The sequence below is a fragment of the Sceloporus undulatus genome, chromosome 1, assembly GCF_019175285.1.
Source record: "Sceloporus undulatus isolate JIND9_A2432 ecotype Alabama chromosome 1, SceUnd_v1.1, whole genome shotgun sequence".
Lineage (NCBI taxonomy): Eukaryota > Metazoa > Chordata > Lepidosauria > Squamata > Phrynosomatidae > Sceloporus > Sceloporus undulatus.
Window position 1 is genome coordinate 61,581,421 of NC_056522.1, and position 12,153 is coordinate 61,593,573.

Genomic DNA, 12,153 nt, shown 5'->3' on the forward strand with positions numbered 1-12,153 from the left:
ATAATAATAATAATAATAATAATAATAATAATAATAATAATAATAATAATACTTTATTTATATCCCGCCTACTCCGATTAGGATCGAGGCGTTTTACAGTAATAGCAGTCCAATGCATAAAAAAGTATTATATGCCAGTGGAGTTATGTTCCTTTTGCATTACATAATTTCTACATTGGAGCATTACATAATTTCTACATTGGATGCCATGCAGCACAGTGTATAGAAATCACTTCAAAATGTGAATGGCTGACAAACAAACAAACAAACAGCTTCATTAATGTACCGCTTCATACTAAACTAACAGTGTCTAAGCAGTTTATAACTGTAAGCTAATTGCCCCCAACAATCTGGGTACTCATTTTAGCGACCTCTTCAGAAGGATGCAAGCCTGAGTCAAGCTTGAGCCCTTTTACTGGTACTGAACTCGTAACCTTATGGTTTTGAGTGAGTGGCTGCAGTACAGGCATTTAACCATTGTGCCACCAGGGCTCCCACTGCACAACTGCAATGCACATTCATACATGTTCTATACTGGGTTTCTGAGCACCTCATAGCAGGACTTCAGCCCACTATGAAATGAGGAGAGTCTCACTGCAGATCACGTGCACATTGGTTGGGTATTCCACATGCAGACCCCTGCCTCTGTCCCATCAGCTGGATATGGCCTTTACACAAAGTTCCACAAAAACACTTCACGGGCCCATGCCCACTGGCAGTTTAAACCAATTCCTAATTCACCCTCACTCCATGTTGGAAATTGATTCCAAAAGGTCCCGAATTCCCACTATAAAATAGATCTTTTCTTACCCCAGTGTAATTGCTTTTGGGGGGAGGGTATGATTGTTGTGCCACTTCAAATTGGCTCTGGGTGAGGAGGAAGCCAGGGACGGAGGGAGAAGGGGCCAGCCAGGGACAGAAGGAGGAAGCCGAGGACGGAGGGAGAAGCCAGGGAATGAGGCAGGAGGATGAAAGGGGGGGGGGGCAATGGGGCTTTTTCAAAAAGTAAATTTAATAGAATATTCAATTGATTGATTGATCAATCAATTGAATATTCTTATAAATTTTACTTTTTAAAAAAATGCACCAGCAGAAGTACAAAGGCAGCGCGGGGGGGGGGGGGGGGGGCAAATGTTGGATCTGCCAAAAACTGAAGAGGGATGGTAAACCCTGCTCTGCCATTAATCCCTCCCCTCCAGAATGAATTGATTCTGATCTGTCGTTCCCACTTATTGAACTCGCTTCAGAATCAATTATTCTAGAAAGAATCTCTTTCAAACTGCTGTCTGGAAAAACTGGGGATTTTGCCTTTGCTTCGCTTTATCATGACAGGAATTGATCATATTGCGACAGGAACCGGTTTCAAATGAGAACAAGAGTCATTTACACCGATCGGCAATTTGCTCTACTGTATTGCATAGTGGGAATGTGCCCACTATGCACAACATGTACAATGTAACTCATGGCTGCTAATGTCACTAATGTTTCACATACCAAGAATATCTGATCCTTTTAAACCCCATAATTGTTTCAGATGTATTTGAACCAAACAAAATGAGGATATATAGGTTAGAATCCTGCTGGTGAGTCATGCTAACATAGTGTTTCACTGCACTAGTTTAAGGCACTTTTCCCAAGCAATTTATACAGGCAGTACTGATACAAAAGTAAAGCCTGGCTCTGTCAGCAGAGAAGGAGTCAGCTTGGTGTAGTGGTTTGAGTCCTGGACTGTGACTCTAGAGACCAGGGCTCAAGCCCCAGCATGGCCATTAAACCAACTGGAGGGCCTTGGACAAGCCACTCTTTATCAGCCTCTGGGAAAGCCAATGGCAAATCTCCTCTGAACCAATTTTGCCAAGAAAACCCTGTGATAGGTTTGCCTTAGGGTCACCATAAGTCAGAAATTAAGTGAAGGCACATAACAATAGCAACAATAACACAGAAAGCTGCCCTACACCAGCTAATACGTTTATCCAACTGGATAAATTTACCACCCTCCCTATCACATTAAAAAACTGGAGATAGAGAATGAAAGTCCTATACTAAATGAAAATAATCCTCCTATGTTTATCCCTCGTTTCCAAAGCACGACACCAACTATACACCTTATCTTGTCTGGTGGCCCATAGTGCCACTTCAGCTCCTACATCCCAGAGGCAAGAACAGGAATAAGAAAAGAAAAATAGTGTCAAACAGATCCTTGTTCCCACTTGTTCAGTTCAAGCCCTGCTTGTACATAGAGAAGATCTGAAGTGTACAGTATACCAACAGATTAATTTAGGTAACACTCTTATTAGACAAAGGCGGTTTACAGACCGCCAAATAGTACGTCATCAATACGTACTAGGGTTAGGAAGGGGCGGTGCTTCCGCACCCCCCTAACCCTAGTACATATTGAATACGTACAAGATGGCGGCGCCCCTTCTACATGGGCGCCGCCATCTTTACGTACTGGACGCACAGCGTCCAGACATGTCGCGCCGCTTGTGACGTAGCGAGCGCGCCCCTGCCGCCTTGCTATCCATTTTGGAGCTTCTTTTTTCGGTCCGCGCGGGAGTCGGGCCGTCTGAAGGCTCCGGCTCCCCCGCGGACCTACTGGCAGCGGCGGTCTGTACCCCACCAAAGTATTTTACAATCAGGCCCTTTAATCTTCACAATACCCCCGTGAAAACCAATCTGTATAATTTTATTTTACCATACAGAACTAAAGGCCAAGGGATCCTTTTCTTAAGGACAAATAAAGAGCTGAGGATCATCAACTCAAGTCCAGTGCTTTATCCCATAAACTTCAGGAGCTCTCTTCTTTTTTATACATCGGTAGAGGCTGTAATCCAAACAATTTACATACACACACATACATACACAAAGGGAAAATATAAATGTCCTTTTTTGAGTAATTAAGCCAACAATGATACCTTTACTTTAAATTACAGGAAACACATTTAGAAGGAGTTAAATTGATTCTTTATGTAACTCTATTAAATCAATTGACTCACATTAGGTCTGGAATGAGTTTGGCCTAAGGTCAGGAGTCCTATAAATCTAGGTCAGCTCAGCATTTTCCATCAACAAATCTGTATAGCTAACCATTCTTCAATAATGTAATTTATTTCCATGTTGAATCGCATGAGGGTTTGCTTCCAAAAGGTTCAAGCCTAACTGCTTCTGTATCTATCACTTCTGTTAACTAAGCTCTTAATTTTTCATTTGTTCTTACTTGCATAAAAATGTGCCTTATGAATCACTGTAATGAAAAAAGAAAACTGAATTGCGCTGAAAAATGTTTTTAAGAAGGAGCTTCATAGATCTTGAAGCAATGTATCTTTCCCTGAGTGATGCCTTGCCTTTGCATGGACTTCCCAGGAGAATATAGGACGAGCAAGGGAGACCCTTTAACATCTTTGGGCCCCCTCCAGCCCCGGACCAACTCAGTGTGGGCGCAGGCCCATAAAGCCTCGGGTGATACTAAGAATATTATTTTGTTACTAATTTTTAGTTTCCCACTTTTTAGGGAGTTAGATTGTAATCTTTTAATTGTGACTTCTTAACTGTAACCTTGTAACTTTCTATGCTGTTTTTGTTTTATTATTTCATTGTTTATTGGCATTTGCTTTGTTAATCTTTGAATGAAGGGTTGGAAATGGGATTTCCTTTTGATAATTATTGATCTGAATGTAATCTTTTTTGTTATCCTTTGTCATTATTGGACTGTTATGAAATTATTATTATTATTATTATTATTATTTACTATGTATTGCTATGTTATATTATTTTATTATTCTCATGTTTATTGGCATTGCTTTGTATTATCCTCACTGTTGTAAACCGCCCGGATTCCCAGTGCTTGGGCAGGATATAAATAAATCCTATTATTATTATATTATTATTTACAAACCTGATGGTCTTGACAGCTTCTTCATCTTTGTCTCCATCTAGATCTCCTGGATCCATAAAAAACATTTTGTCTTCAGGAGGAGAGGGTTCTTCCACATCATCTAATCCTCTACCCCCATCACTATTCATTTCACTGCTATCAACTTCCATGGGCATATCAATATCTTGACCAGGACTAGCCAGTTCTTGTTCTAAAACAAAACAAGAGATTATTATTTGTTTCAGAACAACAAACACATTTTACAATATATCTGAGTGAAAAATCTTAACAAGAAAGAGGTCAAATTGCTGTCAACATGAATTAAGAATCTACTCTAGTACTCAATCTATGCATAGAAAGATTACAGAAATTCACCAAGACAGAAGAATATGCAGAAACATTTCAGCTATACTTTTTGTTTTGCTAAGGCTACTTCATACTATGTAGGTACATCCTGACACAAGGCAAATCTCTCTCAGTGGAAAGTTGGCATAAGCATAATTCTTCCACCTCCTGTGCCAGCTAACTCTCTGTCCTCTGATGAAAGAACATAATGACCAGGTCTTTCCAGGAAAGGGTGTGGACAGAATGGGAATCTGAGAACTGAACACTCTTTACACCTGGGTTAATTACTAAGGCAAATTAGTTTCCACAGTTTCCAACCCAACAGGACACCCAAACAGAAGCAGCCACAATGTGCCATCTCCCAACACACTCACACAGAGGAAGAATAGTCTAATCTTTTTGTGTATTTTCAAAACCACCTAGACAGCTTTGGAACAAAACTAGAGGAAAGGAATTTGATCACACTACTATGTCTTACAACATTTTACTCTATCTGCTTTAGCAAAGATTCTGCTCAAGGCCCCCGTGTGGGGAAAAAAACCAAGAAAGATAATTCCTGATTCATGCTAGTGATCATAGTAGAGGTATTAAATGAAGAAGTAATCCTACTGTACATAAAGTACAGTATTAATTCAATGTCAGGATTAGGAGAACAAATTTGGAAAGTAACCAGTACACAAACAAAAAATTACAATTCCATTTATCAATAACTAAACAATAATTAAGTAACATTATAACTGTAATGTAATGTATCATTACAATTGGAATGTAATAAGCCGTAATGTCATTTCTTTCACTGTACAGCTGCAATTCTGTTTATGGAATTGAGCACCTAGCCAAAGCTTAGAGAGATACATTTTAAAAAGAATTGGTTACTATTGCTGGATCCACCCCCCCACCTAGTTTTCTGTTATATTTTTAAAACCAACTCATTACTTTGTTATTATGATCTGAGGCCTGAAACACACGAGCAAAATGATGCGGCTTCAGGACGCGTTGGAGGTATGCCTTTTACACAATGCATGTCTGAGCACGGCCTGAAGTTGTGCCAATAACAACAAAAAAAATGGGCCAAGGAGAAGTGGATAGAATCCACTCCTTCCAGCTTCCCTGGTTCAGGACTGTGGTGGTGGCCGAGAATGAGACTGGATATGTCCAGTTGCCATGGTCCTGGCGTGAATGGCACCGGTGCAGGCTCACACTGCTTCTTTGGGCCTGTCTGTTTCAGGCCTAAAATAGTTATTTCTAGTTATCTTAAAAGACAGATTATAAAGTTACTGTTCCAGTTACAGGGATCTTCCCTTCCACCACATGTTAGCTGGCACCCTGATTTTTAAGATATCTAGATGTATTTATTATAGTTATTGTCAATAATAAAATAACAAATTACTTTTTAAAAACCTTAAACTTTTTTGGGGTGGGCCCAGTAATAGCAGCCAATTACTTTTGAAAAGTAACTTTCTAAGCTTTGGCTAGGTGTCCAATTCCATAAATTACAAAAGAGCCTGTTTTGCAATGATGGATAATACCATGCTCCAACAAAAACATTTGACAGTGGTTAATGAGGAGGGAAGGCCAGAATGTTTAAATGGAACTGTAAAAGACAAATGAAGATGGAGAGATCAGGAGCCTTAATATATAGTGCCCCCAAGGGCTTCCGCACTCCTGCCTAGCAGCCAAGGACTGTAATCCTTTCAGCTAGCATTGCCCACTCTTTCTGAAGCCCATACAAACCATGTGGAATTCTAGGAAGAAGTCAGATCTATCATGCCAAACTATGGTGCCTCATAATTCTGCTTCACTGAAAGCCCATAAACCAATTCCCCAATAAATCATGGATTGCTGTTTTTAAAAAAACCCACTAAAGACAGTCCAAAAGCCAGTGTGCTGTAGTGCTTTGAGCACTGGACCATGACTCTGGAGACCAGGATTCAAGTCACCATTCAGTCATGAAACTCACTGGGTGACCTTGGGCACGTTATACTCTCTCAGACTCAGAACAAGGCAAAGGCCAAGAAAACCTCATGGAAAGTTCGCCTTTATTGTTGTTGCTGCTGTTAACCACCCTCAAGTTGATCTCGACTCATGGCAACCCTGTGGATGATACATCCTCAAAACTCCCTTGTCCTCCATTATTCTTCTAAGTTCTTGCAGATTCATACCGGTGACCTCCTTGAGTCCATCCATCTAACATGTGTTCTTCCTTTCTTTCCACTTCCCTCCACCTCTCCTAACATTGCTGTCTTTTCTAATGATTCATGCCTTCTCATGATGTGGCCAAAGTATGGCAGCCTCAGTTTAGTCATCTTTGCCTCCAGGGAAATTTTGGGCTTGATTTGTTCTAGGACCCATTTATTTGTTCTTTTTGCTGTCAATGGTATCCTCAAGACTCTTCTCCAGCATCATATCTCAAATGAATTTATTCTCTTTTTGTCCATTTTCTTAACTGTCTAGCTCTCGCACCCATACATGGGAATAGGGAACACTATTGCTTGTACAATTCTAACTTTCCTTATCTGTATATCTTTGCTCTTTAGGAGGTTTTCAGGTTCTTTCATAGCTGCTCTCCCCATTCTTAGTCTCCTTCTGATTTCTTGATTGCAGTCCCTGTTCTGATCAATGTTTGATCCAAGATATAAAAACTCTTTCACTATTTCTATGTCCTCATTGTCTAGGTTCACCTCAGAGTTGTCATAAGTCAGAAATGACCTAAAGCACACAGCAACAACTGAGACAGTCCTGTTTTCAAGAAACACATTTTTGTCTATAACAGGCCTTGCAGTAGTGGAGAAAGAATAATAGTGAAATGGCAGATTTCCCTCTCAAACTATCTGGGTTTGTGATTCACCATGGGGGGGAGGACAGATTAGGGAGCAAGGCTCATAGCTGGGCAATGGAGGGGGAAATGGGCCAAACCGCTAATTTCAGAAAAGATAGCAAGGATTTTTGTAGAAAAATCTTTCAATTCTTAACTTCTAAATAAAATTAATTTTCAAAATATGTATTTTTTAAAATAGCTTTTCTTCCAAGTACTTTACTCCTCAAGTATTTTTCATTGCTATATACTATACACTACAAAGTAATATTTCATGCTGAAAGTTCCAGAGTTGACAAAAGGAAAAGTTGTTATTTTTGTTATCTTCCTAGGGATTCTTTCAATTTCTATTCACATTTATTCTTACCTCCATTAAACACTACTTCTCCAAGACAATCTTTAGGAACTTTAGAAGCACAACGTTTGTGACAGTTAAATCTGCAATCTAAAGCGAGGGGGGAAAAATATAATGTTAAATTTTTGGATTCTCATGTTCTCTCCAATGTTAAACATACTGTACTGTAAGACATAACATAGTATAGAGCTGGGGAAACTTTAGCTTCCCAGACACTGATGAACCACTTCCCCAGTCATCCTTCACCACTGGTCAGCTGGACTGGAGATGATGGGAATTTGAGTCCATCATCCTATGAGTGGCCAGAGGTTCCACAACTTTGGTGCAGTATTACTTTTATGACAGTACTAAGCAGGGTTAGGTGTTCAATAGAATTTGAAATCTCTTTCCTAACCCTAGTAAGTACTGATCCTGACATAACAGAAGTATGCCAGTTTAAAAAGTAGATGTGTTCCCAGCCATTACTTTCTTAACACAAAATTTGGTATCAGAGGCACAAACAATATGGTTAGATAAGGAACAGGTTCCTACATCACAAAGATGAAGAGCAATTAAACATGTTTCAGCAAACTTTTTCTTCAAATTTTAGCAATACAGTACATGCACATGTGAACTGTAACAACAATGTCAATTAAGCTTTAAGTAAGCAAACACTTCTCCCAAAACTGCATCCAGGGGTGGTGTTCTCTTTCACAAGCTCCTGGTTTTTTTATGCTTCCATTTTGGTGGAAAAAACATATAGATATGTTTTTTTTAACATGTGGGAAAGAGCTGGTTAGACAGGTTTATCTGCTCTCTCTTTTTCTCTGTTTTGCTGTTCACACATGCACAGTAGAATTGGCTAGATTGGAATTCCATTCTTTGTCAGTTCAGGTTTCATTTACTGCACTATTTACTGCAGACAGGCTCCTGAAAACTAGCACCAAAAATCTGTGTTTCTCCTTCACTATCTGCCCAACGGTGATGCTGCTGAAAAAAACCTTCTACCTAGAAGGGAAGAGAAATAAAAGGCGGCCTGGGTGTAAAAAGCCTCTGTAAATAGGAGCTTCACCATCAGAGGCTTTGTTAACTGAGGTATATCCATGTACTACAACATGATTATATTAACAAGAAGATGAGTTTTACACAGGACAGAAAGAAGGAAGGAAGAACATATACTGGGCTCAAATATTCTTGAATCCACTATCTTCAGTACTGAAGTTTCCCCATCTTATGGCCCAGCTGTGCATCTTTTAATGAGTCACAGAAAAAAAGGAACTGCATGCAGGCATGTCCATGTTTCCTCAACATACACATGCAATCAGAAAAGTTTTTTATTTTTGCCCACAGCTCCCAAAATCTCTCAACAGCACAGCCATGCAGGAAACTGTTGCCTAAAAAGTAACTTTTCCAGGCACCTCAGGACACCAGTAAAATTATTCAAGACTCATTTATATGTCTAGTTTGGCCACTGTACCATTCTGACTGCATTCAAATACAATAAAATATGGATTTAAGACAGATACATGTAGCAGATCAATATTAAAAATATAAAAGATTTGATCCAGCACTCCTGCAGGAGAACTGCTCTTCTGACAAGCTAGTCCGGAAGACTGAGGAACACTCCAGAAGGTGGTGTAAGTCAGCAGAAGCGGGGATATTATTTTAAATACTTTCCTTATCAGGACCCTCCACTGGATCTCAGTCCCTTCGAGAAAAACTTCCATTCATGTCAGGGCCACTCAATTTAATCCATTAATATTACATTGCACAATGTTGGATTTTCTTAAAATGTTAGTATTAGTGTTCTGCAAAATTGGCTGGCTATGGAACTGCCATCTGATTATGCTGCTTTTATATCAATCTTTTTAAAAAATACATGAACCTGGAGATATAAAAATATTTTACAGAGTAAAAGCCTTCTTCCAGTAAATATGTCAACCCTGTTATCTGAACAAATAAACTTTCATATCTGGCCATTGCTGTGCTCTAGAGAAGAATGTTTCACAGGTTTTGTTTGTTTGTTTGTTTCCTTTATTTACTATATATGCCACTCTTGTCCCAGGACAGTTCCCTAAGCAGCTTCCAGTTGCCCAACTTTACATATATCATTTTCATTGAGATGGATGGGTTGCCATGGGGGTAGTGCAACTGAGTAATCTACTTCAGTCAGCCCTCTTATACACACCTAAATCTGGTTCTAATACTTGTGTGCATTATCCCGCATATTTCATTACTTTCCTGAAGTCTACCTTTTGATATCAGACTTCTGAAAACAACACTAATAATATTTATAGCAATATTTATTCAGTGTCTTCAAGTACCAAGCATTTTACATAGAGAGACAAGACTCCTCCATAACAAGTGCTAAATACAGAGGCAAAACCCTGGCAAGGGAGAATAAAGTATAAGCCAAGCAAGTAATTGTTCCCAGGCAACAGAACTATGCCACTTTGTTGAACCACAGATTGAATCTGATGCTTGGAAAAACAAATGAACATGCCAGCCAAAATTATGGACCCATGCACAAGCGGACAGGTATCAGTTTCAAGAGTTCCAAGGTTTTGTGGGGGAAAGTGTAGCAACATTTTAGTGGGGGGCAGGGACTAAAAGGAAGCACCCAGGAACATGAGGGCTAAGAATACAGTAGGCCCTTGGTATTGGCTGGGTTTGGTTCCAGGACCCCCCGTAGATACTAAAATCTGTGAATACTCAAGTCCCATTAAATGCAATGGCATAGTCAACTGGTGTCCCAAATATAAAATGGCAAAATCAAGGTTTTCTTCTTGGAATTTATATTTTTAAAAATATTTTCAATCCATGAATGCTTGAATCTGTGGATGAGAAATCCATGGATATGGAGGGCCAGCTGTACTGTATGGGGATGGAATGCCAACTGACTTTGAGCAGGGTGGGTCAGAAAACTGGAAGCAAGGTGGACAGACTGGAGCATCTTAGAAAAGGGTATGCTTGGCTAGAATCCTGAGTAGGAATATTCTCAATACAGATCACATTTGCATGTATTAATACAGTGTTCCCTTGTCTTATGTGGGGTATTCATTCCGGGGGGGACCCTGCGCGTAAGGCAAATTCCATGTATGCTTGATCCCCACTGAAACTAATGGGGCTCAGGCACAGTGGCCCACACACACACTATTAACTGTTTGTTGCACGGCATTCAGCATAAGCTGAAAGCTTCATATAGGGCTCCCGTGTATGACATAGGCACACTGTACACATTATACAGGAGACCCATGGCTTCAAAAAGAAGAGAAACATAGTTATTAATATTTAAGCTACAGGTTTCTGGCCATTCAAGGGATTCTCCGTGTATGCAGAACTTTTAAAAGGCCTGTTTGTACATTTTTAGAACACTAAAAACAAAAACAACCATCCAATCATGTCAGAGTAAAATAATTCAAAGCTCTCTACCCTTGTTTTTTAAGCAACTATAACTGAAACTTTTGACAGCCAGCATTGTGTTTGAGCCAGTAGTACCACTAGCTGTGGTGTTACCCGGTGTGGAGGATGTCACCAAGGAAGGGCGCACGTTCGCTCCTCCTGCTGTTCTGTTGCCAGGCTTCTTCCCCAGGGAGAAAGCCCAGTGACGGAGCAGCCAGGAAGAGTGCGTGTTCACCCCTCCTGCACCAAAAGGGGAGGAGGACTTATCTGGGGTGTCAACTGATATGGTCCATAGCTCCCACCCCCACCCATCCCCATGATGCAATTGGTTTAAGCGTTGCACTACAACTGGACATCAGGGTTCAATTGCACACTCAGCCATGGAAATTCACTGGGTGTCCCTCGGTGAGTCACATACTCTCAGCCCGAGAAATTCCTGTGATAGAATTGCCTTAGGGTTGCTATAATTCAGAAACAACTTGAAGGCACACAACAACAATAAGAACTCTGGTTTTGTGGTGGTGAATACAGCCTTAATTATATTAACGCTTCCACTGTCAAAAATGAAACTCCTACCTTTACATTGCATTCCTTGGCGAAAAAGGCCCTTGAGTAACCGTTTGCAGTACTGGCAAATGGTGGGTCGACCATAAGAATGAACAGCAAAAGTATGTGGAACCTTCACCCGGCAAAGCACCATCTTCTCCATCCATATTGGGCGCCCACTCCAGGAAGGAATTCTTTTACTGGGCTCTGGATGACATCGCTGAAAAGAAAACCAGACATGCCAGGCTTCAACTTGTGAAGACAACGAAAATTTAGTTCATCAGCTCTATTAAGTATGAAATCAACCCTTTGTTGTAAATAATTTATTTTTATTGTAAATGCACAAAAATTAAAAGGTAAAGGTTTCCCCTTTGACATGATTGTCTAGTCATGTCCGACTGTGCTGCTCATCTCCATTACTAAGCCAATGGAGCCAGCATTGTCAAAGATGACTTCCATGGTCACGTAGCCAGCATGACTGCATGGAATGCTATTACCTTCCCACCAAAGTGGTACCTATTTATCTAATTGCATTTGCATGCTTTCAAACTGCTAGGTTGGCAGAAGGTGGACTAGTGACAGGAGCTCACTATGTCACACAGCACTTGCATCTGGAACAGCCAATCTGATGACCTTGTGATTGTCAGAAACAACATCTCAACTACTGAGCCACCACATCACCGCCCCCTGCAAAAAACTAAATCCAAAACCAACACACATCCATATGCACACAAGTTTTTTGAGGGGGAAAGTGTATCATTTAATGCTGCTTCACCAGAAAGTAAATTTGTGCAATGAGACATAGGAATCATACTTTAGAAGTTATTTTAAAAATGG

The 12,153-nt window shown here is 40.2% G+C and overlaps 1 protein-coding gene across 3 annotated transcripts in view; it reads right to left on the reverse strand.

Moving 5' to 3' along the window:
* The window catches only part of PRKD3 (protein kinase D3), an 83,158-nt gene that overhangs the window by 25,082 nt on the left and 45,923 nt on the right, over window positions 1–12,153 (reverse strand). For all 3 annotated transcript variants that reach the window (XM_042445308.1, XM_042445310.1, XM_042445307.1), the window contains 3 exons: window positions 11,347–11,536; window positions 7,402–7,479; window positions 3,896–4,085 (listed from right to left, as the gene is read on the reverse strand). In XM_042445308.1, coding sequence (XP_042301242.1) covers window positions 3,896–4,085; window positions 7,402–7,479; window positions 11,347–11,536 — 458 coding nt within the window. The remainder of the gene's footprint in view (window positions 1–3,895; window positions 4,086–7,401; window positions 7,480–11,346; window positions 11,537–12,153) is intronic.